The 27,420-nt window shown below is 43.0% G+C and overlaps 1 protein-coding gene and 1 long non-coding RNA gene across 2 annotated transcripts in view; one reads left to right on the top strand and one right to left on the bottom strand.

Annotated features, from left to right (window-relative positions):
• The window catches only part of LOC309527909, a 264,484-nt gene that overhangs the window by 188,581 nt on the left and 48,483 nt on the right, over nucleotides 1–27,420 (top strand). The window lies entirely within an intron of this gene.
• BABAM2 (BRISC and BRCA1 A complex member 2) overlaps nucleotides 11,191–27,420 on the bottom strand; it is a 140,262-nt gene continuing 124,032 nt past the window's right edge. Inside the window, exon 12 of the mRNA XM_082214867.1 lies at nucleotides 11,191–15,139. Within this exon, the coding sequence (XP_082070993.1) occupies nucleotides 15,076–15,139 (64 nt within the window). The 3' untranslated portion in view covers nucleotides 11,191–15,075. The remainder of the gene's footprint in view (nucleotides 15,140–27,420) is intronic.

Genomic DNA, 27,420 nt, shown 5'->3' on the forward strand with positions numbered 1-27,420 from the left:
CTTGTGGGTGCCTGTCTTTCTTCTCCCAGCCAGGTTAATACCTGGGTTGGAGCAAGGTGAGTTTGACTGGGGAGGCAGAAGGCTGCTGTTCTAATAAAGAATCAATCAGGCAATATGATCGCAGCTCTCCTGCGTCACATATATGTCAGCCTTAAATTCTCTAGGTTTCGCAACCGGGCACCCTTCCGATGTTTCGGACCACAACTCCCACATGCTGGCTGAGGCTGATGGGAATCGTAGCCCCAAACATCTGGAGTGCACATGCGATTGCTCATGCAGTTGAAGTTTTATTTTGTCTAGTCACTTGGGCATTAAATGTAAGATGCTTCGAATATAGTTTTAGGTGTTCTGCTGAACGTCATGGCCTTGTTCAGTTGCTGTCGTTCTCGTAGTGATTCCGAGATGTCGTTTTTTATTATTTTATTGCATGTTGCCCTGAGAATTATTACTGAAGGATGTGACAAATGCACCTTCAAAACAGACCCACCAAGTGTCCCTATTTTCCAGGGACATCCCTGATTTCGAGAAACCATCCCAGTTTCTGATTTGATCCTGGAATGTCCTGCTTTTCCTTAGGATGCCCTTATTTTCATTGGAGAAATGTTGGAGGGTATGGAGTTATTCAACCCCCAAGCCATTTGAAGGCAGTCCTGTACAGGGAATGTTTAATGTTCTATTATTTTTTTTATATGTTGGAAGCCGCTCAGAGTGTCTGGGGCAACCTAATAAGATGTGTGGGGTATAAACAGTAAAATTATCATCATGGAATGGGACATCCCTATTTTCATCGGAGGAATGTTGGAGGGTATGTCAAAATAAATAAATAAATGCTAGGCATTACTTGGGAATTCACACGTGGTGTTGCTTGGGAGTTCTAGTATCTCAAAAAAAGCACCTCAGGTTTGAAATCAGTGCTTAAGATCAGCACAGTTTTGAAAGGTTCAGTCCGCCACTTTGATTCAAAATGGCAGCCAAACATGGATAAAAATGTGCTCCTTGATTTCAGGTACCATCATGCACCATTTGGTTACAGTATCTTGAGAGGTGTCCAAAGGCATAGCAAGCAAAGAGAAATATGCAGTAGATATTGCTGTGTTAGGAAAAGGTAATGGAAGCATGCAAAGAACGATTAATTTTGCAATAGTACTAAGCCAAGTCAGGAGACATAGATAGGATTGAGATCAAGCTTCACCTCAGCTTTTCTTTTTGCTGTTACCTCCCAGGCTTAAGCTGAAAGACGCTGTCCTTCTAATTAATAAAAGATAAATATGTTAATTCATGTTTTGTTACGTGCGAGCGAAGGATTCCTGGCAAGCGGCCAGGCAGGGAGGTGTCACAGCGCTCTGAGGTACCTGTACAGTGAGCTCCTCAGGACTGTTTGCATACAGAGAGAGATCTTCGGGGAGATGCCAGCCTCCGTGTTGTGCGCAGAGGACGAGGCCTCTGTCTGCATGCCAGTGGAAAGGAGCAGCAGCATTGGCAAGGGCAAAGCCCAGAGTAAGCACTTTTTCATGGCTTCTGCCCACACACTTCTGGAAGTAGTTCAAAGGACCAGAGCAGCAGCCCTCGTAGGCTGGATTAGTGGCGAGGAAGTGGTGAATGCAGGGCCAGCGCCCAGCCCCAGCCTTGCTGGCGTGCTATGCCTAGAGAAAGAGAAGGGGAGAGGGAGGGGAAGGAAGCAAAGCTGGCTAGCTTCAGGTGCAAGCAGCTGGGCACCACACAATGAGAGGAAAGGACGCAGAGGCTGCTTTTGTTGTTGTTGTTTGAGACTCGAGAGAACGCTCCGGGAAAACAAAGCACTGCTCAAGAAAGTGGGCCTTGCTTGGCCAAGCAGTTGGGCGGCAGGACAGCAGAAGCAACTTCAGGCCTACCCAAACAAGAATATTGGTTGCAGATGGCTCAGACGAATCCTTGCGAGTTACGTAGCTGCTCCAGGAATTTGTGTAGTCACCAGTCAGTGGGATCTAGAGAAGAATTCTAATGACCGACAGTGGAGAATCGGGCGTATTCACTCAGAATGAGTCCCACTGAGGGGTGCAATCTAGGACAAAGTTGGGCTCAGAATCTGGCACTCTTAGGCAGCTGTTGAGACACAGCACCCTAGCAGAGCCCGGGGCACACAGACACCTTTCCTGGGAGTGGGTCTGCCTCATGCCTTCTTAAATTTTCCACAGTGCCCCTGTGGCTGCAGGGTATTGTGGGAAATTCTAAATAGCGGTTTATTGCTGCCCACTGCTGCCATCAGTTAGACTGAGCCACAGTCAAGGCCCTATTGGCATATGTGGAGAACTCGCCAGAGGTTACATTGCTGAAGATCCTCCTTAAGCTGCATATAGGGCATACTTGGGAGTGCAGCACACTGATAAATAGGTAAACAAAAGGTTTTAAAAGTCTAGAAGATTAAAATGCAATCGTCCTTCCCTCTGGAATTCAGGAACAGAATTTTCTAGTATGAGCTGGAAGGCTTTGCTTTTTGTCTCCTGGCAAATTAAGGTGGCTGGTAGCTGGGACCCCACCGTCACCACCCTTTGTAAAAGGCCCTACAAACAAGTTATGACTTTGTTAAGTTGTAAAAATGAGGCAGCTCAACCTGGGCTTGAGCTGAGCCACATTATAAGACCCAACAATCCTATATCCACTCCTCCGGGAGTAAACGCCATTGAACTCAACTAGGATTTACTTATGAGTAGACACGTCTAGGCTTGCACAGTAATTGTAATTAGAGAACTTAATTATCGTCTCATCAGAATGGATCACATGAAGAAGAAACAGTGCTGCTTTGAATTAGGGTTGCCATATTTATTTCAAGAATCAAGAATTTCAATTTCAAGAATCAGAACAACCCACACTTGCCTCCAAATGGTCTCTGGGGTCAGCACAAATATATTTTTCCTTCCACAAACTGATGCACCATGTCATATCTTCCAACATCTTGAGTCCCAAAACTGGGAAGTGCATCTTTCCACCCGTGTTCCAGTGTGAGTCACATAACACACACAAGATCAAAGAGTCCAAAATATGTGTTTTTTTCAGGGTATGTTAGCACATTTTGGGGTGCTGGGTGAGATCACGGCCGCAGAAAAAGATTTTTTTTTGGGGGGTGCTTTTTTCATGGCACCTAAAATGCCTGCCGTGCTCTCATGTGAGAAAATGATATGTCCCTTTTTTCTGGGACACTTGTGGGGTATGCCATGTGATCAGGGAGAAGATGTTTTGCTATGGTCAGGAGAACCTGGGTCACACCTCTGGAGTGATTGGGACAAGAGAGATTATCCCAGCATCCTTGACACTGTGAGGGAATCCCTGAAAGTACTTCTCCAAACCCACCTGCTTCACTGGGCCTCCTTAAAAACATACTGACTCGCTACAGAAACTGCTTGGGCATGTGTTGGTGGCTTGGCTCTGCCCGTTTGCACAGCAAAAGAGGACAATAGCAACTCCAAATTGCACAGGCCAAAGAGGGATGTTGCTCTTGGGACTTCTGGATATCCTGGCTGACCAAAAAACACCACACTGTAAAGAACAGATAATCAAGTCCCCAAATGTTTATGCCTTCTGCGACTGTTGTTTTGGTCAGCCTCCTTCCTAAACAGCTGTTTCGTCTGTGCGATTAAATCTTGATACATAAAACTGAGCACATGCAGACACAAAGCTTCAAAACAAAGCATTTTAATAGAGCAAAGTGGTGGAATGGCAGAAAACAGACTTGGGAGCAGAGGCGCAGCACTGGAGCCCTAACGTTTATTAGTATCTTAGGTTACACCAATAACTTGTAGATACTGGCGCCACTACATCTGATCAATGGCTGTGCACTGATGTCGGATCAAGCCCAGTTATGCTGTTTGCCATATCAGACAAAGCAGTATTTTGTTTAAATAGCTATGCTTTCAGAGATTTCAGTATTACATAGCATCCCAAGCTGCTTAGGCAGCACAATATTTAGCAGGAAGTGATCCCCACTCAGCAAGGGTGGTCTAAACAACTGAGCTTCTTGGGCTTGCTGATCAGAAGATCAGCGGTTCGAATCCCCACGTTGGGGTGAGCTCCTGTTGCTCTGTCCCAGCTTCTGCCAACCTAGCAGTTCAAAATCACACCAGTGCGAGTAGATAAATAGGTACCACTGCGGCAGGAAGGTAAACGGTGTTTCCATGCTCTCTGGCTTCCATCACAGTGTCCGGTTGCGCCAGAAGCGGCTTAGTCATTCTGGCCACATGACCCGGAAAGCTGCCTGTGGACAAATGCCAGCTCCCTTGGCCTGAAAGCGAGATGAGCGACACAACCCCACAGTCGCCTTTGACTGGACTTTGACTGGACCTCAGCCTTCTCCAACATGGGATTCCCAACTCCCACCAGTCCCCAGCCAGCATAGACGGAGGATGGGAAATGTAGCTGGAGGGTGCCAGTTCTAGGAATGCTTCTTTAAGTTGTCCCCAACCATGAGCAAGGTCTCTGAATTAGGGAGGCATGGCCCATACCATACAATTTAAAGCAAATCCAATGCATGTGACTTCCTCCCACAAATCCTAGGAAGTTGTAGGAAGGGAAACTAGAGGTCCCAGCAATCTTTGGAGGAAGCCATGTGCTTTTAAATGTGCTTCTAATGCACTTTAAATGTATGGTACGGATCTGCCCAAGGAAACTCCAGCTTGACAGGGTTGTTGCTGCAGAGGAACTCCCAAAGCATATCACATTACGCTTTTTTGGGGCAGTTGATGTGTATTCAGAGTCTTCCAACTGTAAAGAAAACACTACAATGCTTTGTCAAGGAAGGCAATGACCTCTCCTCTATGTTTTTATTCAACTAATAGCTCAAGACATTCATTTAAAGGAGCTTAAAATATGCTTTTCTAAAATGAGCACTGATGGCTACTGGCTAGGTTCTGACTATGTGGGCAGCGGCAACAGAGAAACGCTTGCTTTCTCCTTGCTCATATTGTGTATTTGTAAAAAAAAACGCCTTGAGGTCTGCAGTATTGTGTCATAATAAGGTAAAATCCAGCTTCTGAAGCTCTCTAACTCTCAGAGATCAGGGAGAGCAAAGCAATGCCTGTTTGCAAGATGGGCAGTCACAGTACTGAAGCTCTGTGGCTTGCATAAATGTGATACAGTCAAACCTTGGTTGCCGAACGGCTCCGTTTTGGAACTATTTGGCTGCTGGAAGCAAATGCCCGTTTTTGAACTTTTTTCAGAAGCCAAATGTCCAATGCGGCTTCCACTTGAGTGCAGGAAGCTCCTGCAGCCAATCGGAAGCCCCGGTTGTCGAACATTTCAGAAGCCAAACGGGCTTCTGGAATGGATTGCGTTCAACAACCGAGGCTTGACTGTAACAATAAATTTACAAGTTAAAAGATTTTCAAGTTTTCAAAAAAGGACGCAGTATCTCAAACGTTCCTATAAAATCATGAGAATCTTGAGGTTTGGTCATTTCCCCCAAACAGACCAACATTCTATTACATTTTCTTATTCTGCAAGCTATCTAGTTAGAATTGCATCCCTTATACATTATGTATATTATGTATATTTTGCCATCGCTACAGATTTTGGTGTCAGATCAACATCTCTTTAACCAGGGTGAGTGGATGTTTTCCCTTACTTTGTTTTGCTGCTCTTGTGATTTTGTTTTGTTCTGTGGCTTTAACTTAATGGTTTTAATTAATCATACATTGTTTTAAATTTGAGTTATTCTATGTAACCCATTATGGAACAAATTAGTGACTGGCAGAATGTTCGTATAAACTTACATAATACAGTGGTACCTCAGGTTAAGTACTTAATTCGTTCCGGAGGTCCGTACTTAACCTGAAACTGTTCTTAACCTGAAGCACCATTTTAGCTAATGGGGCCTCCAGCTGCTGCCACACTGCCAGAGCACAATTTCTGTTCTCATCCTGAAGCAAAGTTCTTAACATGAGGTACTATTTCTGGGTTAGCAGAGTCTGTAACCTGAAGCGTATGTAACCCGAGGTACCACTGTATAAATAATATCACAGTATTTTCTTATATACTATCAGTGTGTATGGTACTTTGATTTGTGCTTGTTTTACTTTTCAGTCTGAGAGGAAATAAAGATTTTACAGAAAAAGTAAGGGACAAGCCAGTGTTGCTGCTTTACAGAACACAAGAGGGCAGGTCTCTGGCCCCAAGAAGCACACAGTTCTAAATATCTATACTACCCCCCCCCCCCGAGGAAGGGGAGGGAGCAGCAAACACCAAATATGAGGTTTCAGTTGCATATGCTTAGGCTGAGCTCCAGAAAAGTAGGTGAAGTAGAGGGTTGTGCCAAAGGCATCACAGAAAAGGTGAGTTTGGGGACATGATTTTAATGATGACAAAGAGGAATCATTAGGCAGGTAACAACAACAGCAACAATTTATGTATAACCCCGCCCATCTGGCTGGGTTTCTCCAGCCACTCTGGGTGGCTCCCAACAAAATATTAAAAACACGATAAAACGTCAAACATTAAAAACTTCCCTGAACAGGGCTGCCTTCAAATGTCTTCTAAAAGTCAGGTAGTTGCTTATTTCCTTGACAACTGATGGGAGGGCGTTTCACAGGGCGGGTGCCACTACTGAGAAGGCCCTCTGCCTAGTTCCCTGTAACCTCATATCTCACAGTGAGGCCCTCGGCGCTGGACCTCAGTGTCCGGGCTGAACGATGGGGGTGGAGACATTTCTTCAGGTATACTGGGCAGAGGCCATTTAGGGCTTTAAAGGTCAGCACCATCACTTTGAATTGTGCATTCAAGATGGGCATTCCAAGAAAATGGAGCAGCAAGGAAGAAAATACAGTCTTTTGAGGGAGCAGGACATCTCGATGGGACACAGAACCTCCCTGGTGTTTTGAGTCTTAACTTTAAAAAAACAACCCATGTTCAGTTCTGTTGAATTATCTCGGCACATCTTGATCACCTGAAACAGTGTTCAAACTGCATTTGGTGTTGCAAAAAATGACCTCACAAATAGCCCAGCTATTTGTACGCAAGATTATATTTGTACGCAACAACAGCAGCTAGAGTTCTGATAGCTCAAAAGTGGAAGCAACAGGAGATGCCGACAATAGGAGAATGGCAGATAAAGCTGGTTGAATACGCTGAGATGGCTAAATTGACACACAGAATTCGCAATCAGGAGGAGACAAAGTACCAAAAAGAATGGTGTAAATTTTTGATCTATATAAGTGAGAACTGTACAAATTTGAAAACTTTGGCAGGATTGAAGTAAATCTTATGTCATGTTGTAATATCTAATCAAAGAAACTGTGAACTATAGAATAGAATAGGGAAACTGATGGAAGGGAAGGATGGAAGTCAACAGCTCTACGGAGCATAAAGTAGGATATATGTAATAAGATTTGATGTTTTACTGGTGTTGGTGGGTGATCTTAAATCTCAATAAAAATTATTTATTAAAAAAAAAAACAAATAGCCCAGCTGCCTTCAAAGCAGATTAATATGGGTTACGAGGGAGTGTCCATTTCCGCATAAAGTGCCACATGATTGGCTAACTAGCACCACACACAGGAAATGGAATTTGGTAGACTGATGTTGAAGTTGACAAATGCAGTTCTTCAGCTCAAAGGTCTGACTGCATTGACCAAGTAATTTTTAATTTCGATATGTTTTACATTTTCCTTTGTGCTCCTTCAACATAACCAGATGTTTATATAGCTTTGCAGTGGTCAGTCTGCATGGGCAATAAATGCCACTCCATTGGAAGTTGCACAGGATGATCCAGTTACTTTGCTTTTACCTTCAAGTAGCCCATAATTAGGCTCACACACAGGGTGAGTCATTTATCAAAAGCAGTCCAAAGTGCTATTACAGCCAGACACGCCAAGGCCAGGCATATAATTATATAATCCACCACCATGTGGAAATTGCCCTGTTAAGCCACCTGACCCCATTAGCATGAAGATGTTTTTTCCCCTTGTTAGCTAGAGGTACTGTTAGTGCTTGGCAGGAAGACGGCTCCTCTTTACTCAAAACTCACCTTGTTCTTGCTGAAACCAGAAAATGCCATCCCGTTTCCTTGGTTCATCAGCAGGTTAAGGGAAACTGGGATTTGGCATCTTGAGGCAGGCGGAAGATGCCGAGAGATGGTGCGAGGTCTTTTCAGATGAGGCTTTTCTGATAATGCAGAACAGGAACACAGAAAGCTGCCTTGCACCACTAGAAGTTGGTGTTGATGTCTTGAGCTGGATGGACTGATTGACAGTGACTCTCTAGGATGCCTCTTTCCCAGCCGTTCCTGGAGATGAACCTGGGACCTTCTTGCACGCAAAGCTGAGGTTCTACCACTGAGCCATAGCTCGGATGATATTTCTCAAATCAGCATCTCCACTGCATCAAGGGAATCCACATCCTTTCCTCTACAGAGCATGGCAGTTGTAAGGAAACCGGTTCCCCCAGGATCCAAACCTATGTTGCAGCTGCAGCTGGGAAATGCAATTATCCTGCCAACACGAGGTTTCATTACTTTGTGTATTCTGGTATATATGCCTGAGTTGCAGGCACCTACTGGATAGCGACCCTGAACTCAAAGGCGGGTTTCCCACTCTAACTGAACCTGGCTACTAACCCGATGATTATGTTCTACATCCACTATTGAGGGCAGCATGTTTCTGAATGTCAGTTGCTGGAAACTGCAGGAGGGGGAACGTGCTGGTGCGCTAAGGTCCTGCATGTATGCTTCCCATAAAGGTCTGGTTGGCCATTGTGAAAACAGGTTGCTGGACAAGATGGACCACTGCCCTGATCCCAGAGTTTCTTCTAAGGTTTGTACTCTTTTCCCCAATGCCTGCATTCTTTTAATTCTGCCGTAAAAAATAATCAACTGCAGTAAACCTTTTCTCCACAATTACAAAGATGTGGGGCATATTTGGGTGTCATTTGAACATTCTGAACCCCAGCCCAGGGAGACACAAGTTCAAATCCCTGCTGAACTCAGAACCATCACTGACCACGTACTTGCAGCCCTGCCTACCACACAAAGTTGTTGTGAGGATAAAATGAGGAGGCGGAAGAACCATTTATGCTACTTTGGGGGATGTGGCACAGTATAACCTTTTGGGAGGAAGTGCGGGATAAAAGTGAACCAGCCAAATAGGACCACCCTTTGCCAACTGTAGCCATATTCCACCACTGATGGGACCGGTTTGTTTTCTAAATGTAACCTAATGGGGATTGCCCCATGGATGTGACAAATTTTCCTATTGACTACACCATGACCTATATCCACAGAGGCAGATTTCAGGACATTTCTGGATGGAGCATTTTCTACATGTAGCATTTTACAAGCAGTGACTCAGAGCACTGGTCAACCACAATCCCCATGTTCTGGATTAAAATCCCCGTGCCAGCAACTGCTAAGCCGGACATGTAATCATATTCAGCACAGGTGGCATTAACTGTTGTTGCAGCAAAACAGTCGCCATAGACCTAACCTTCCTGCCCCAGTCAGATAAACAGGAGTCCTAGCTGTAGATGCGTTAATAAGATACCTTATGCAAGCTAGCGCTGCAATCTTTCCAGACACACAAACCCCCAATGTGTTTTTTCTTTCTTTTCCAAGGCAATTATTAACAATCTTTTAGCTGTAGGGGATGGTGGGTGAAAAGAAACAACATGTCAAACTGAAACCCAGTTGGAATTGTCATGAACAAATCCAGAGGCACGACAAAGGTACCCCGGCTCACTGGCAGACTTAACCAGTTTGCAGAAATGACTTGCCGCACTGCAATTCGAGGACTTTTACAGCTCTGCACAGTTGGTGCAGAACACCAGAGCTCTGCATTTCATTGGCACGGCTTTGCAATCCTCACAGGTGGAAAAAAAGAAACATTATGGCTTCAATACACTCCGATGAAAACATGTAGCGACCCAGAGATCAATTTTCGCTGCAGGTGGCTTGCAAAGGACATTTATTCAACAAGAACGCATTAATTCTTCAGCCAGTTCTGGAAACAAGTGCGCTCAAGAGAGCTACCCGCATGAATAATGTTAGACTTTTGCTCTCTATTTATTCTGAAGGCACCTGCAATTAAGCACTTGCCTCCTTTCCAGCTATTTAAGATGGGGGTCTATTCTTTATTGACTTATGAAAGCCCTCACATTTAGATATTTTATTTCTTTTTAAGTGGTGCCGGGGACTCATTTGACGGTTTGGATGGTGGCCTTGGCAAATCAGCGGGGCACCTGCTAAATATTCTACGCCTGAATTCATTGTCCATTTCTTGACACTTCAAACATTACACTCAGCAATTGATCTTGGCCTCCCCTCTTGCCCACATTCCTCATCCACAATTAATTGCTGTGCAAATCAAACTGCTGCTCGGTAGTGGAAAAGAGTGGCACATGTAAACACAGGTGAACGGGAGGCCTCATAAGTCCCAAAGGCCTTGCAACACAAGGCACGGCAAGATGCGACAGCAGCAGCAGCCAACCTGCATCCTGTTGATTGTCTGTAGAATAGGGATGGGGAGCAGGAGCCACAAGACTGGGAGGGAGGAGGAACTTATCCTCCAGTAGCCTGCACTTTTTTCACAAGAAAACAACTGCTGGAAACTTTTCGGCTTTTCTCTTTTCACTATAAGAAGAATTACTTGGGCATAGTTGAGGGAAGGGATGAGGAGCACAGCAAAGAAAGGGCTGATCCACACTTTCTCTTGTCCCGCTGTTTTTCCCCAGGGGCAAACAGCAATTCGAGGTTTCTCTAGATAGACGTCTGCTCCGATTTAGCACTGAAGAGCAGGTTTTCTCTGGGAAAGGAGCGGGGCAAGGGTGAAACCGCTCAGACCTGTGCCTAGAAAGCATGAATCAAGCAGAATACTGCTTGGACTCGTGCTTTCTAGGAGCAGGTCAACTGGAAGTATGGACGAGGGATCAGCTGCCATCAGCCCATTTTATAAACTGCTCCATCCCAGGTAGGCTTAGATTTAGGGGGAGATGAACCAGGTTAACACCTGGGGTGCCAACTTTGGAGGTGCTCGTCACATACTATCCATTCACAGATGAAACAACGTGCACAGTTTGTTTTCACTGGCAAAGCTGGAAACAGCAATGTGCACACCACATTTTCTCTATCATTACCGTCCTCACCTGGGTGGTGGTGGTGGAGGGGGGGGGGGAATTGACAACGTTGGTGCCCTTTCAACAAACAATGTGAAATGAGAGGAATTGCAATCGGATCCCTGCATGGAAACGTACGATTTTAATGACAAGAGATAAATCATGCATGTAGATCATTTCTCAAACTCACGAACATGGGCTACAAATCCAGCAAGAAGGTATTCAAAAACTAAACCAAGGAAGGGAGGGGGAATGCCATAGAAACTTCCTGCCAACCCTTTGGTCTCTGCTGGTATAGACTGAGCAGCAGATCCAATCCTGTACTGGGCTCTGCCACCACCACATCACATCTGTCTGGGCTCATAATGGACATTTAGCAACATGTATCTCCTATATTTGCATCCTTCTAATTGCTCAGAATAGCCGAGTCACCTCAATTTCTAGTTTCACAAGCCTTTGAAGGAGGTTAAGCTTAGAGATAGTGACTTCTGAAGGGGACCCCGATAGCTTCTTGGCTTTAAGGGTGATTTGAAACCAGTCCAATTCATTTTCATGCAAGTCTTTTTTCTTTTTTATGCATCCATGTAAATATAAAGTATAAGGAGAATATTGGCACAGATGTCAAAGCATCTTATAGCTCTTCCAGTTAATAACAATAAAAGCATTCCCCCCCCCATGACCTATTACTAGCGATACCCTTGATCTGCAGCGGCTGTGTATGATCAAGTTCCTACATGCTAACAATAGGCTTCTGGTTTTTATAACCATAAGCCAAAACCTCCCTCTCACCAGGCTTTGAGAAAGAGGAGGGCAGCCTAGTCAAAAAAAGGTAAAGACATGTGTGCATCAATAGTGGAGCCCACAGTACTAATTTAATGAAAAGAAATTACATGGAAGTGAACCGACAAGATTTCCCTTTCTCACACACTGTTGTCAGGTTCACTAGAAAACAGAAGTGAAGGCAATAAGTGAGTAGCTGCATCTGGAATAGAAGTATTTAGGGGGTTTTAAAAACCCACTGTAAACCAGCTATAAAAAAGTGACGATGCAATAGTTTGGGAGAAGGTTGTCTGTCTAAACGAGTGGCTGAATGGTGTCATCTAAAAGGAGAAAAGAGTAAATGTAGAAGCATGCTTACGGGTACCTGCAGGTTACAAGTGAGGCAGTTTATTTTGCAAAGAAGCAGATGGAGACGATTAGCTTCTCACACTTATTATTCATCCAATTCTATGCATGCATTGTATTTGGAACTGAGAACCTGCCAATTTGTGGTTTCTTAAATGCTCATTAATGCTTGGCCATGCCAACTCCCTGGAAAAGACCCTGATGTTGGGAAAGATGGAGGGCACAAGGAGAAGGGGACGGCAGACGACAAGATGGTTGGACAGTGTTCTCGAAGCTACTAATATGAGTTTGACCAAGCTGCGGGAGGCAGCGGAAGACAGGAGTGCCTGGCATGCTCTGGTTCATGGGGTCATGAAGAGTCGGACATGACTAAACAACAACAATGCCAACTTGTTTTTAGACACCGATCCATCACTGATAGAACTGAACCAGAAGGGAGATGCAACCTTGCTCACTTTGGTACGTTCTAAGCATAGGCCACGACGCTATGTACCTGGGACTAAAGTTGCACTGGAGCAAATCACAAAACACATTTTCTACATGGAACTAGTCTACTGCACTTGATATGGGGAGCAAGGGTCTCTATGTGATCTTATATGGTACTCTGGAAAGCTTCTGGGAAGAAATGGACTTTTGAGTTCTAGATGACAGTTTTTTTATATTCGGCATTGTCTTTTTCTAACTTTTTTAAAAAACCCACCCCTATATATTTGAATATTTGACCATGTAATTGACCATTATTGGCCAACGCTGACCAATCCTACCTAGAAGCAACTTCAATATAATGTTGACTACATGCAGGATTCATGTACGATGTAGGAAAATTGGCCTTGTGTGCACATGCCTCAAAAGATTTGAGCCCAACATGCTGGTGTGGAGGTAGAAGGCCCTGTAAGCCACCTAGCCTGGTGAGAAGACCTCTGCCCTCTGAGCTGTACTCAAACAAGGCTGCTCTGGACCGTGGAAGTCCTTCAGATACTTGGGACTACAATTCCCATCAGTCCCAGGTAGCACAACCAACTGTCAGGGGTGATGGGAATGGTAAGGCAGAACCACCTGGAGGGCACCAGATCTGGGGAAAGCAGATCTAGTCTGGTAAGAAGACCCTGCCCGCTCCAAATTGTATTTAAGCCAGCCCCTTGGAATGCAAGACTGGAACTAGCTACGTGGGTTAGCATTTATTTTACCTGTCTGTTAATTTTGTTCTGAACTTATCCCGCATTAAGTCTAGATTACTTCATTGTAATAATTTATCCTATGATTTTGGAATTGTTGATGCTGTCTTGTTTGAATATGCTGGTGCTTAAAAAACCAACATTTTTTACAAAAAATGTTCCACATTTAAAAAAAAATTGTTTATTGCAATCTGCTTTGGGCATGGTTTACGGTGGAAAAATGGCATATTTTTGTTTTCGTCAGTAAACTAATTGCACTAATGCGCAATTGGGAGCCTTAAAGTACAAATCCTGGCAGTGCAATGGCAAGGGGAAGCAGTAGAGACAAAGCCTGCTGGACCAGGTGGCAAGATTCCCTTGTGCACACAATGCCAGCAGAAAGAGGCCTGCTAACCAGGTGCATCCAATCCCTGGGACAAAGTAATTGGGTAGTAATAATAAAGAGTACTGTCCACTAACATTCTAAGAATGATGTTCTATGGGTTCTATCCCACTAAGCAGCCATTCAAAGTATGACTTAGATACAACCCTATAATGTTAGTTACATTTCGAGGTATAGTGACATATTAGGCAACTAGAGGTGTTCTGGATACAGCAGAAATTATTCAGTTTTGTTCTGTGAATCACAACGGAACTAAAGTATGTTTTCCACATGCTATTTATGAACGTTTGATTCCCTGTTGGAAAGCACCCTGAGCTATTTACAAAATATGGGAAGTTAGTCCACGGCTAGTCAGACAAGCGGCTTGCCGAAATGTATCACAGGAAAGGAACAACAAATGGCTCAGATGCTGAATGTACCATTCCTGTATAAGAAAGAATGATGCATCCAATTATGTTTTCTCATAAAGTCATCTAGATGTGAACTAAACCATACATTTTAGGTTGAAAGACTATGCATTATAAATTAATAAAGGTACTAATGACACTGTTGACGTTAAAAGCCTCTTTCAATAGTGGCATTTGTGTTTCTCATCAGAGCTGTGCCGTGAAACGTGAATTCATCATAACTTACACATTTAATTTTTAGACACTACTGGTATTCAAATGGTAGACATTTCTTAGTAACATACTGGATAGTGACAAGATAGCTCATCTCAGATTTGGTACTGATAACAAGAGTACAAAGCAGAATTCTACAACATGGGGGACTTCCAGTTAGAAGCACTAAGAGTTATGTGCCATCATACTACCTTCTGTAGCAATTAAAATGTTCCTCTGGTTTTGTTCTTTCAGACTCAATTGGAGATAAACCTTGAACACAAATAATTACAAAGGCATAATACGGCAGTACTTCGTCTAACAAGGCTTATTGCTCAGCTATTTTCTGTTTACTTCTAATATGTCAATCATCACAGAAAAGTTAACAAGAAAGCCTGAAACACTGGTATAGAAAAAGAATTCATAAATAAGGCATCACGGGGAGGGGGGCACATCTATGCAAATTATTTTTAATTTTGATCACACAGATAAAATAAGAAATGTGTTTGCTTGTAGAGCAAAAAATGTTTAGTCAGCCAAGGTCCTCATATAGACAAGAGTAAATTCAATCTGTGGTGATCACAACAGCACCCCAGAGGCAAAACACACCAAGAGACTGAAGTCCAAACTACTTGCGGGAAGCCATCTTGCAATTTGTTGACAGGCAATGACATAAGACTCTGTTTGGCATCCTTGCAGGATGAGGTTGTCTCCCACTTCTATGATCTTAGAGTTTTCCATTGGCAAATGCTGCCTCCTGGAACTGAGGGACAAATGTTTTGAAATGAGCCCTAGTGGAGGAAAGAAAAGGGTTGAAGTTAGTAAAGAACAAAATTATTTACTATTATTATTAGAATTTATATACTGCCCTAAACCTGGAGGTCTCACAGAACAAAACAGAGAACATACTGCACAGGGCAAGATCTTCTAATGTGCAAACCTCAAGACAGATTGAGAACTTTTCTCAGTTAAAAATCTCCTTGTGTAACACCTGTGCCTGCCTCATATCAAGTCTAGCAGCACGATCTCTCAGCCCCAAATAAAGTATAAGGGATATCCTTGCTATGTCAGAGGGCTATATTCCTCTTCATTTAAAAAACAAACAAACACCAAACAGCAGATATATCTCTTAGGTCTTGAACCATGACCAGTTTGCACACTTCAATCTTACTCTCAGTGAGTTTCCCTGTTATTTATACCCCAGCCACTCTTTATTGCGATTCTTTATTGGTGTTTTGTCATGGAATCTGTTATCATTCCCACTGAAATAGATTTTGTAGGCAGCTAAGTATCATCAACAATGGCTCTCTCTCCTGTCTCCCTCAGCCCAGAGATAATAACTCTAATTCTTTTAAACTAAGCAGAGCAGTATTTTGCAGCAATCAGCATGAAAAATGTACTCCCCTCCATAGAACTTCAAGAAATGGACATGCCTGACATTGTCTGTCATACCATTTGCGTCAGTGTAAGGTGGTAGAGCACCTCTAACATCTTTGATTATCACATTTCTGGGTTATTTGGATTCATCCATGGTGATAGGACATGGATATTTAGTAGAGCAACCAATGGAGGTAATAAATACTGCAGCTGGTCATAAACTAAAATCTGTTTTCAGGTAAGTAGCAGAGCAGGGCTGCCAGAGGCAGTCAGAGTTGATCTTGAGGGATCACTTAATTCAGGTTTTTGAGAAAATACATGGTATTTTAAAGTAACTTAAAATCAGAATATTTTGTGTATGTTCTGGAACTGATGAGTGCATTAACTGAACATTTTAAAAAGGTTTAGGTTCAGAATCCCCTCTTGTTCCAATAATGGGCAGAGAATGTCACATTTACCCCAAAGTTGAATAAATTCAAACAGTATCATGATAATCTGAATCTTGTAATTGAATAAGAAGAGCAAATGTAACCCACTACTGCTCACTTGATAGGCTAAAATTTAAATTTGAGCAGATACTAGCCTCCTTTTCTTTTTTCTGTAGAAGAGTTATTCTACAGATTAATATTTCTCTTTCCTCTCATGCCGTTCTGGGTAAATTTCTGGAGAGAAGGTAGCTGTGAATTATATCCTTTGCTTTATTACAATGATTATTATGAACAAAGTTGCCAAAATCCCAGGCATTTCTTAATACAGATTCTATGCCAAGCATCCCTAAAGCAAGTAAAGGGGGGGGGGGGAATAGCTCTGAATGTCACAATCTGGATAGAGACATTAGCAGCTTCTGAACTCCAATTATTCCTCTGAATGGTGGAGGTTGGAAAACCTAAGTAACCATAGAATAACAAAACTGGAATACGTTAAAAACAAAGTAGCCCACTTCCCAGCTATTCAAAACTTCCCTTGACCTAAAGCAGACTCAAGAAATGCTATTGACTTTATCACAAAGACATCTGACCGTATCATAGAAATGCAAATGGGATCTAACTGTACAAACAAGCCAACTCCTTTTGAACATTCTGTAGAAGGGGAATCCAGAAGGATGCTGTGCAAATTTCCTCATTGTCCAACAGTGTAAACAATTTGCCACCGGTTCCCTGAATATTCACACATGTGTTGTTTGACACAAAATGAACCCAATGCTTAAACAACCATTGTGCAACTAGGCTTCATCAGAGCTAAGCACAATGTGTTTCTTCTTCCTTTCCTTGTTTACACAAAGCTCTGATTTTTGTGACTTGTAGAAATTAGCTCACCCATCTTCTAACAGGGGTCCTAACCAGAACAGAATAAAATGATACCTCTGTTTACAATGTCTTGCATGCAATATATCCTCCCCCCATTTTTTTATATTGGCCACTTCTTTTGTTCATATTTTTCTGTAAGAGGCAGTGTTTTATAGAGTGAGTGTATCCCCCACCCATTCTTGGACCTGTGGGAACCATTAACAGAGACAAAGCCTTGGGCAAATTATGCAGTTGCTCACAATATTGGCTTGGTATGTAAAACAAAATACGCCACACTGCACCTTACTATCATCTTGAGGGATGGAACACAGTAAAAATCAATGCAGCCCCCTGTTCCCTGCCTCAAACTGGTTGTTGGAACATGATGGTACTGTCTGGGAGCAAAAGGGTAGACTGCAGAATAAAAAAAGAAATGCAACAGGCATATCAATATGAAACTTGGGAGTGATGCACAGGTTCTATCCTCTATCACCACTGCTGAAAACAGACTCAGATTTGTCATGGTTGCCTTAAAACAGGAATACTCTGATCTGCCTTATCAGAGACACTACATTTGCACTTAAATGTACCTGAGACGAAATAAAAGAAATGATTAAAAGAATGACAACAGTGGAGAGTGGAACTGTCAAAATGATACGCAAACTCTGTATCTTTCCTACCATGTCTCATTATATTTGTATGTTATATGGAATTGTTTGAAGATGCTTTTGCTTTCAAGGAAATCGTTTGAAGATTTTTTAAACAAACAAACAAACAAACAAACAAACAAAAATCATAGTTTAAAAACCAAACTGGATATCTGTGGAAAGGGGCACAAACCACTTTATTGGTTAAAGGTCTACAAAGTCATCTCTGTGTGTGCAGTGACCTCCACAAGAAGCGCTGAAAGCTCTTGACTGCTGTCAGTGCAGTTACCACAGGCTGGATATCAACTGAAATAGAAAAGGTGTGATCCTACAAACCCTTATGGTTGCAAAGAGAATATCCTTCCAGCCATGAAGTATAAAACACTCACCACCCACTGTTTAGTGGTCTGAAGACCTCCCAGTGGCGTAGCGTGGGTTGTCAGCACCCGGGGCAAGGCAAGTAATTTGCGCCCCCTAACCCGTGGATTTGCGCCCCCTAACCCTAATCCCCAGATGTTGCGCCCGGTACGGCCGGCCCCCCCTGCACCCCCCACGCTATGCCACTGAGACCTCCTGCCCTTTCCACATTTGAATGTATATCTTCTAATTGTCAATCTCATTTGGATGTTTATTTGGACATAGGGACTCTGTGTGTGTCTGTTGTGTGTGTGTGAGAGAGAGAAAAATGATGTGCTAATGTGAGCTGAGGATGTTTCTTCTTGTTATATTTGCCAAATAAAAATAAAAGACAAAATAAGGTGTACGCAGAAAGTAGGGCCAGGAGGAAAGAATTTTGTGTGTGTGTGCGCACACACGCATGTTTAGGTACCATGCATCAGGAAGAAGCATGCAAAGTGTAAGTGCTAATTGCACATGTGCCAGTCCAGAAGCCAAAATGTGTATGTGAAAGATTTAGTCAACTTACAACTGGGGTGCAATTTCAAAAGAGTTTTAAAAATCATGCTGCAGAATAAGCAAACAAGATACAGCCATACAGATCACCATTAAAAAAAGAAAAAAACAGGATTAGCTGAATAATGTTATAAATGTAAAGAGAAGTTACAAGTTGTGCTGAGAGTTTCTTTGTGGAAAAGGAGTGGGGGGAAAGCACAATTATAAACTAATTTATAACAACTTGAGGGCAAGGGAAGGAGATGGCAGTTCACCTCCATACCATCTGGCATGCCTGAAATGTGGGTAGCTGATACCAGAGTCTTACTGCTACTACAAAAGAGAGATAGATTGAAGAAGCTATTGCCCTGCAACAGATGGAAATAGCATTCAAATGGATAAACAGTTTCAACATAATTTACAAAAGACTGCGGTGAAAGAAACAAAAAACCAAGTTAATCTTGAGAAGCATCAAAACAAAAAAACGTTTCTGTACATGTGAAACGCGGAACAGAACAATTTCTATTCACGTGAAGCACAGCTCTCTTTTTAGTTGTTCTTGTTTTATCTGTAAGCTGCCTTGAGTCTCTTTCAGGGAAAAAGGCGGGGTATAGATAAATATAAAACAACAACAGCAAGAACAACAACAGGGTGGGTCTTGTCATCTGGGCATCCCAGGCACACCATGCACACTGCCTAGGCTTGTGCCCCAGGAAGGTCATTTTGGTGCTGCTAACACTTCACCCCCGGAGGCACACTCCATTGTCTCTCGAGACAGACAGATGCCAACAACAACAAAGAATGATGTGATGAAACTTAAAGAAAATGTTACACTTGCCCTATGATTAAATGAGCTGTGCACGTGCTGCTTATATTCGCTCCTAATGTCTATCATATGCCACTGGCATGCTGGATCTTCCACTCTCACCTCCTGAACTTTGTAATAATTTGTCAAGGTACATTTCCTCCTACATGTTTTCAGGAGTTTCGCTAGGCTGGTATGTGGTGTTGATTTAAGTCCCGTGATGTGTCTTCCCAGGTACCAAAGCATGTGGGTGACCATAGATTACCTAGCATTTAGTATTCTGTTGTTGTGCTTGGCAGTACTAGAGTGGAGAAAAAATGTCTTTGCACTTCAAATTGGTGATAGTGTGCAGTCGTTGTACATAGAACCCACACAAGATATGTGAATTTGTTCAGTTTGCATCAACTAGTGCAACCTGTGGGTCCCCAGATGTTGGACTACAACTCCCATCATCCCTGAGCTCTGGCCTTGCTAGCTAAGGGTGATGGGAGTTGTAGTTCAACAACATCTGGGGACCCACAGGTTGAGAAAGGCTGAACTAGTGCAACATTTATGCTTGGAAGTCCCCCACCCCCATCCCCTAAGTTAGGGTCAGTGGTATCTGTGATAGTGAGACAAGAGAGAGGTGAGTGAAAGAAAGCTGAATGTTGCATTTCCCCTACCAACAGAAGGTATAATATTGTATGTTTCACATCCCCTTCCTTCACACTGGAGGCACAAGCTGCTTTGGATTGCTAGAGGGAGGGATTTAAGGAACTCTCCCTATGAAACAACCCATTGTGGGGATGTTGGACCATAACCGCAGTGGAGCTCAAGGCAGGGAAAGAAAGGCACTGCATTTCAAGATCTGCAGTTACAGTGGAACCTTGGTTTACAACCGTAATCCGTTCCGGAGGTCCGTTTGTAAACCAAAACAGGTTGTAACCCAAGGCGCACTTTTGCCAATGGGGCCTCAAAAAAAAAATTGTAATCCAAAAAAACCAGGGTTGTAATCCAAAAAAGATTGCAAACCAGGACATGCACTTCTGGGTTTGACGTGTTTGTAATCCAAAACGTATGCAAACCAAGGTACCACTGTATTTAATATATTTATTTCGAATCCTTCCAAGACAGTTGACAAATGATACCTTGTAATATTGTTGTCCCCATTTTATTAGTGTAATAATTCATTAGGAACCCTCTCACATGCTTCAGCTGCTGTTTATCCTAGCTTATATTCAATCCTCGTTCTCATCACAGTCTAAATCCATGCAGCAAAGTTTTGTGAATTTGCAGTTAGGGAAAGTGGGGTGGGGGACTGATAGAAACGAGGTTTGTCACACTCCTGTGTGTTCAACAAAATCTGTTGCAAAGGAAGAGGAAACAAAAGAAAGAAGGAATATGAATTGGGTTGTTGTCTTTTAAATGACCCTGTGTGGAGGAACACACTGACCAGGTTAGCCAAACTGTGAGTCAGGGCCCTGGAGTTGTGGTATCTCCTCTTCCTAATGTTCCAAGAAGGACTGATTTTGATCCAGCAAGCTGGGGTTCAAAGGCTCAATAAATACACTATAAGGACGTATCAATACAAGGCAAATCATTAGTTTCTTTCACCATCCATACGACGTCGTGAGGATGTTGAATGAGGGAGAAAGACCTAGCTGAACTTTAAACGAAACAAGGCACAATATAGAAGCTTAAGACCAGTAATATTTTCTAACATTTCAAATGATTGATACCTCACAAGTCCCGATGTAAATAGCTGGAGAACTAAACAGGTTGGAGAGGTTGGAGAGGTTCAGGAGGCAACTTCCATAAACTTCCATAAATCGGCACCTCTGCTACTGTTTACTCCAGCTTAGAACAAAAGATAAGCCGCCGGTAAGCAAGCACCCCCTACTATACATCCATATATACCCATATACCCACTATGGTCCTCACCAGGAAAAATTACAAGGACCAAGGAATTCTGCCTAATTCACCACAGAGGCCGATGGAACGACGAAGGAGACAAAGTAAAATTACCAGCTACTTTCCCCAAAAAGACTCGAGCAAGAGAACTCTGAATGAGAGTATCCTAGATGTAGCTATGCCTTTGCCACTTACAGTGCTGGATTGGTCAACACAGTTAAAGGACTTGCAAACAAACAACAAGTGGACAAACCATCCAACAAATCTGGCTCAAGAACTTGCCATAGCAGAGAATGCTACAAAGGCTAACACAGCCAACACATCCGATGCCAATCCTCATTTGTCACCGCTGGAACTTGGAGGTAATCTTTCATCCCACTGGGTGAAAGCCAATGACTGTGGAACAGAAATGTGGGGTGATCATCTTCAGGAGCAGATATACCAGATCTCTAAGGATCTCCTTAACGTTAAAAAATTTCTAGCGATAACAAACGGGCTGCTCCTGACCCTAGTGGATAACTTCAAACAACATGTGAGCGCTTCAGACCAGAATACAAATCCCCTAGCCAGCCCGGATCCACCACTCCCCAGTAAACCTCGGAGGAAAAAAGCTGAGCCTAAGAGGAAGAAAAGCAAAAACATGAAAAACCTAAGGCGGCTTAAGACAACTCACCGTACCTGTAAAAAATATTGGCAGAAGCTCTTTAACCTTCTTCCATCCCTTTCTACAAGTGGAAAAAACAAATCCAAGTCGAGTGCCATCAAAGAGACACGTAAAGTAGATACACCCATAAAAGAATCTAAATCAAGTTCTGAAGAATCAACACCGAGCTGGGACAAAGGAACTGATCCATCTGCAGTCATATCGCCCCAGAGTCCCCTCATGGCCAGCACAGAATCAGTAGACAGAGGTGAGCAGGCGACCCAAACTATCGAGGGGAACCACTCCTCTCAAGTTCGACAGATGTTGTGTCCCAAAAGAGAATGGAGTTTAGCCCTAATCCCACAAAAGCTTGTCTTTGCTAATTACCCTAAACCGCCTAGATTTTACGCAGGGTTGGACCGTACAGACCACTTTTTGTCTATTATAAGTGGCATTTTACCGGGGGTAGTAAAAGCAACTGACATAGCCGCTATAGAGTATCTACATCAAGATGATTGCTCGGTACGAGCACTGATTACTTTTTTAGATCATAATCTGGCCAGTTTCATTTTTAGAGCTAAAAACCTATTCAAAAAAGAAAGAATAGTTCTGTTAAGAATATTTGAAAATAGAGCACCTGCAACCCCTCTGATAGGGCCCAAGAGCATAGGAGTGGAAGTTCACAAAAGGGAAAAAACCAACCACCAAAACCATCGAAATAGAAAGCATAAGTTCCAGCAGGATCATCCCCACCAAACAGCACCAAATGAAAAAAAGGAAGCCTCACACCCAACTGGCGTCGAGCCTCCCACGTGGGACAGTGAGGACTCCGTTTGGGAGGAAGAACTCTCGCTGATAAAGCGATTCTGGTCACTGCATTCTCCAGCTCAAACTGAGATCCTGAAAAGATTTGATTTACTTCGAAGCAGACTAGAAAAAAAGGATGATCAAGGTGAGACAATGAAGGACCCTTATGTGCAGCCTATATCTCCCAAATGTCTGGTGGATAAGAAGACAGTGGGAGGCACCTTTAAATGTGTGGACGTGGAATTACAATCAGAGCCCCCTGTGATGTACAATAAAGTAAGACCAAAGCAAGGTGTGAAACCTCAAAGCTCCTGGCACAGCTATCTTAAATTGTCTCCGAATGAATTAGCTTCCCCCCCAACTCCAAAATCTAGCCCCAAATCACCAAGAAAAGAGGATCACTACACTCTCTCCAAGCAGCCAGCCTCGAAAAGAACCAACGGGTGTGTTTTTTTAGACACCAAAGAATTGCTGGACATGGTGGTGACATAGATCCAGCCCCCCGAAGGGCCCGGGGCCTAAAAGTGCTGTCCTGGAATATTGCGGGCTGGCACGCCAAGAAAAATAATCAACAATTTTTGTGTTACCTTAAGCAATTTGACATCATCTTCTTTCAGGAGACATGGCAGAATGACCCTATATTTCTTAATGGGTATAACTGCCACTACCTGCCTGCCTCTCCATCTCAAAGGGGCGGCAGATCTAGTGGTGGCCTAGCTTGCTTCATTTCCACGGAGCTAGCGCACTCCCTAACAGCCCTACCCAGCTGCAACTCTTTAGCAACAGCCGCCCTACTTAGCTTCAAGAGAACTATTCTCTTGCTGGTCAATGTCTATATCCCCCCAGGCCAAAAAAAACCCGTTGTTAAGGCTACATGGGCTGAGCTAGAGGCGTTTTTAGAGCCACCATCCATACTCTAGAAGCTATCAAGGAAAACTTCACATTTCACTTGCTTAAGAAGCACACTGATGCCATGCCATTTGACAGTGAGAGCCTCAAAGCCTTCTTTCCATGATATAACTATTCATGTTGACGTACTTCTATCTGTTAATACTCTGGCTATAGTTGCCCCAGTGCCTTAAATGTCAAGAAGTGTCTTCAAGAAGAAAAAGCAAACATCAGTTGATGGTCCAAAGATGGTTGAAAGTATGAAGTGTAAAGTCAGCACCTAAAGTAGACAATTCATCGCCAGTACAGAATAGTTTGACTTAACCCCAATTTTCAATAGCAAGTGACAGGCCTTTAAGAGAAAATAAATAAATTGCAGAGTAGTCATCAACATTATGTAATGTGCCATTTCCTTCTACAAGACCACTGAATGCTCTACGGTTATTCTTACTCGAGGGCAGTGTCAACTAATCTCACTTGTGCTTCTATTTATTGGTGGCTTTCAAGAGATGTGCCAGTTATTTCTGGTGTGCTTACCCCCGCTAATAAGTGTTTTCGTATCAATCACTCTAAAGCTAAAATCACAAATACTGTCACAAATATTTTAGCTGCTGGGAAGGGGATGGTAAGCTATATGGATATACCTCAATGAAAATGAAGGATCACAGTTTGATTATGGAAAAACTCATGTAGAGATCAGGGTTCAAAATTAGCAGGGCGCCAGATTCTCTATTTGTGAGCACCTCCAAAAGTTTGGGTGCCATTTTTTGCACCTTGCTGACACTCAAGGATTACAGAAATGTATGGGCTTTGAAGCCTCAAAGTATATGTTAAGGATAGACAATATATTAAGGAGTTTAACAATAAAGAGTAGAGTGTTTTGAAAACTGAAGCATGGTACCAATATTTTTATTGTCAACACCAAATTAAACATACATTAACAATTTCTGCTAAAATGTGATATTAACAATGTGTTACTTATGTGAATTGGGACACGGGTGACGCTGTGGGTTAAACCACAGAGCCTAGGACTTGCCGATCAGAAGGTCGGCGGTTCGAATCCCCGTGACGGGGTGAGCTCCCGTTGCTCGGTCCCTGCTCCTGCCAACCTAGCAGTTTGAAAACATGTCAAAGTGCAAGTAGATAAATAGGTACCTCCAGTGGGAAGGTAAATGGCATTTCCGTGCGCTGCTCTGGTTCGCCAGAAGCAGCTTAGTCATGCTGCCCACATGACCCGGAAGCTGTATGCCAGCTCCCTTGGCCAATAAAGCGAGACGAGCGCCGCAACCCCAGAGTCGGTCACGACTGGACCTAATAGTCAGGGGTCCCTTTACTTTTACCTTACTTATGTAAATTGCGTATTAATTCATGCTTATCAAAATAATAAATAACAAGTGTTGCTGATCCCCTCTCCCAGTGGTGACTAGACATTCTATTTTGGTGCCCACACCCCAGATCCCATAAGCCAGGGATGTCCAACCAGTAGATTGCAATCTACCGGTAGATCCCTGGCTGATCCTGTTAGATTGCAGGATCCTTATTGTGTACAAAAAGTTACGGGGAAAAGCTTAAAAACTCTGTGCAATCCTCCCCCCAAAAGCTCAACAACTCTGGGCAATCCACCCACTCCACACATGTTCCTCCTCCCTCCAATGACAATGCGTAGATCACTGCCAATTTTTTTATACTGGGAGTAGATCACAGTCTCTTGGGAATTGGACATGTCTGCCATAAGCCATTTGGCTCTTAGCTTTTCTATCCCAGTTTCTAAGACTGGGGGAGATTAGGAACAGGATGATTATTCACTGTGGCCAGTAAGCAGGGACAAAAGCAGAGAAACAGGCATTTGGAAAGAGCCCAAAGGGCAGTTATGGCGATCCCAGAGACAGGAGGCACTGGATTACAAATTTGGGATTTATGGGAAGCATAGGTAAAGGGTTGCAGAGATGACAGACATATCAGGCTGGAAGATTCACGTGTCTGAATAGAACCGTGAATTCAAGGGCAATTCTGCATTTTTAAAAAAGGTTTCAGGAGAATTGGCATGGTTTCCAAAGTGCATTTTAAGGTATTTATTGACCTGTTTTCTTCTCTTCATCTGTACGTAGCCCAGAGTAACACTAAACTTATACAGGACAAACTAAGAATCATAATATTAATTACAACTTCTCTTCTTACATTTGTCTCGGCACTGCAATCAGAGGCCAAGTGATAAATGGAAAAAGGTGGAAGAAAATGCCTTTCCTTAATATTAACATGAGAACACCATAGTAATGTGGCTTTTATCAAGCATTTCTGTTTATCTTATTAGGAGTCACTCCATCTCAACAGTGCCCAACCATCATGATTTATGCAAGCAGGCCAAGAGTAGACTTTCAGTATCAAAGGCTTTGCAATCCAGACCAAATCCCTTCTAATCAAAATAATTCAGACCAGGGAAAATCTGGAGAGCGTTCCACTCTCTTCCATAGATGAGATGAAAGCTAGAGCTAAACTCAAGAAAGACCAGGGCAAAGATCATATGACTTTGTGTCTTTGACCTATTCATCTCAGACTGTAATTATGATGTTGCCAATTCATAATAATGTCATGTTACATAAAGGATGTCAACAGTGTGGCCACAAAGTGCATCCAAGTTCTTGTAAATCCCTCTGACTATACACTTTTTGAAGCTCAGACTGGTAATTCTAAAGGCTTTATAGTTCCCTGTTCTTGCAGCAACTTGTCCTGAAACAAAGAAAACTTGTTTTGAAAATGCTTGCCACCCACAGCAGTCTGTTCTTGGGCATTTGACGAGGAGAGGGCCAACCCTTCCCTGACCACAGATAGTCTGGCTGGCTCTTTTTGTGCAACTCCCAGTAATTAACCTTTAAAAGCACAAAAGACAGATAACAGGATGCTCTGAGAGACAGGGTTACTACCTTTCCAAATGCACTGACCCAGAGACACGCACTAGGGGTGGGGATGGTTATAAAAAACACAAGTGATTTCAAGATATTTAGTTTTATTACTACTTATATAACTGAAGTGATCAAGGCAAAAAGGTGAAATTTAAGAACGCATAGAAACTGATCCCAAAGAGGTATTTTAGCCATAGTGGTGAACAGACATCTGCATGGCTTTTGTGGAAAGTGAAACTGCATCTTGTGCCATGGAAAAACACTTCAAAACTTTTTGGCTCTTTGTGGTTTCGGTGCAATGCCTCCTTGGCGACTGCTTTGGAATAACACACAAGGAGCTATGGGTTCTTTGGAGGAATGGCAGAGTATTGATGTATAAAATAAAAACCACGTGCATCTTCCTGTCTGAAGTACAAACACAACGCAGCATCTTTTGCCACTAGTCACTTAACTCAAAAAGCGATAGGACAAACGTCTTTCCTAATCAACTGATTGTTGCAGTGTGGCAGGAAAGAAAACTGCCTATGAAGTGCTCCCCTCAAATGGTATGTTTCCAGATCACTCAGGAACAGTAACATACCCCTGCCTCCATTTCCCCCTTTCCTCTGTTTCCGTGTATCAATTTTATATTGTAAGGCCACTGAAGTGGTGACCTGTCATGTAAACATCATGGGGCATAGATGGCACTAAGAAGATAAATATGATGGATGATTTTTGTTCTCTGAATAAAAAATAATAATCAGGGAATTATTGACCTGCGCTGCAGCTCAAATGGATTATTTTAAAGCTCACGTGCAAGGTCTATGCTGGGCTTCTGCACAACCCCACAGAGGACACACGGACTGACAGATGGAACTACCCTCTTTTATTCACACATACAAGCAAGCAACACATTGAGACAGATCCTCTCACACATGTAAAGGCCACCATCCAGAGAT

Source organism: Podarcis vaucheri (assembly GCF_965113315.1).
Source record: "Podarcis vaucheri genome assembly, chromosome: 3".
NCBI classification, from domain to species: domain Eukaryota; kingdom Metazoa; phylum Chordata; class Lepidosauria; order Squamata; family Lacertidae; genus Podarcis; species Podarcis vaucheri.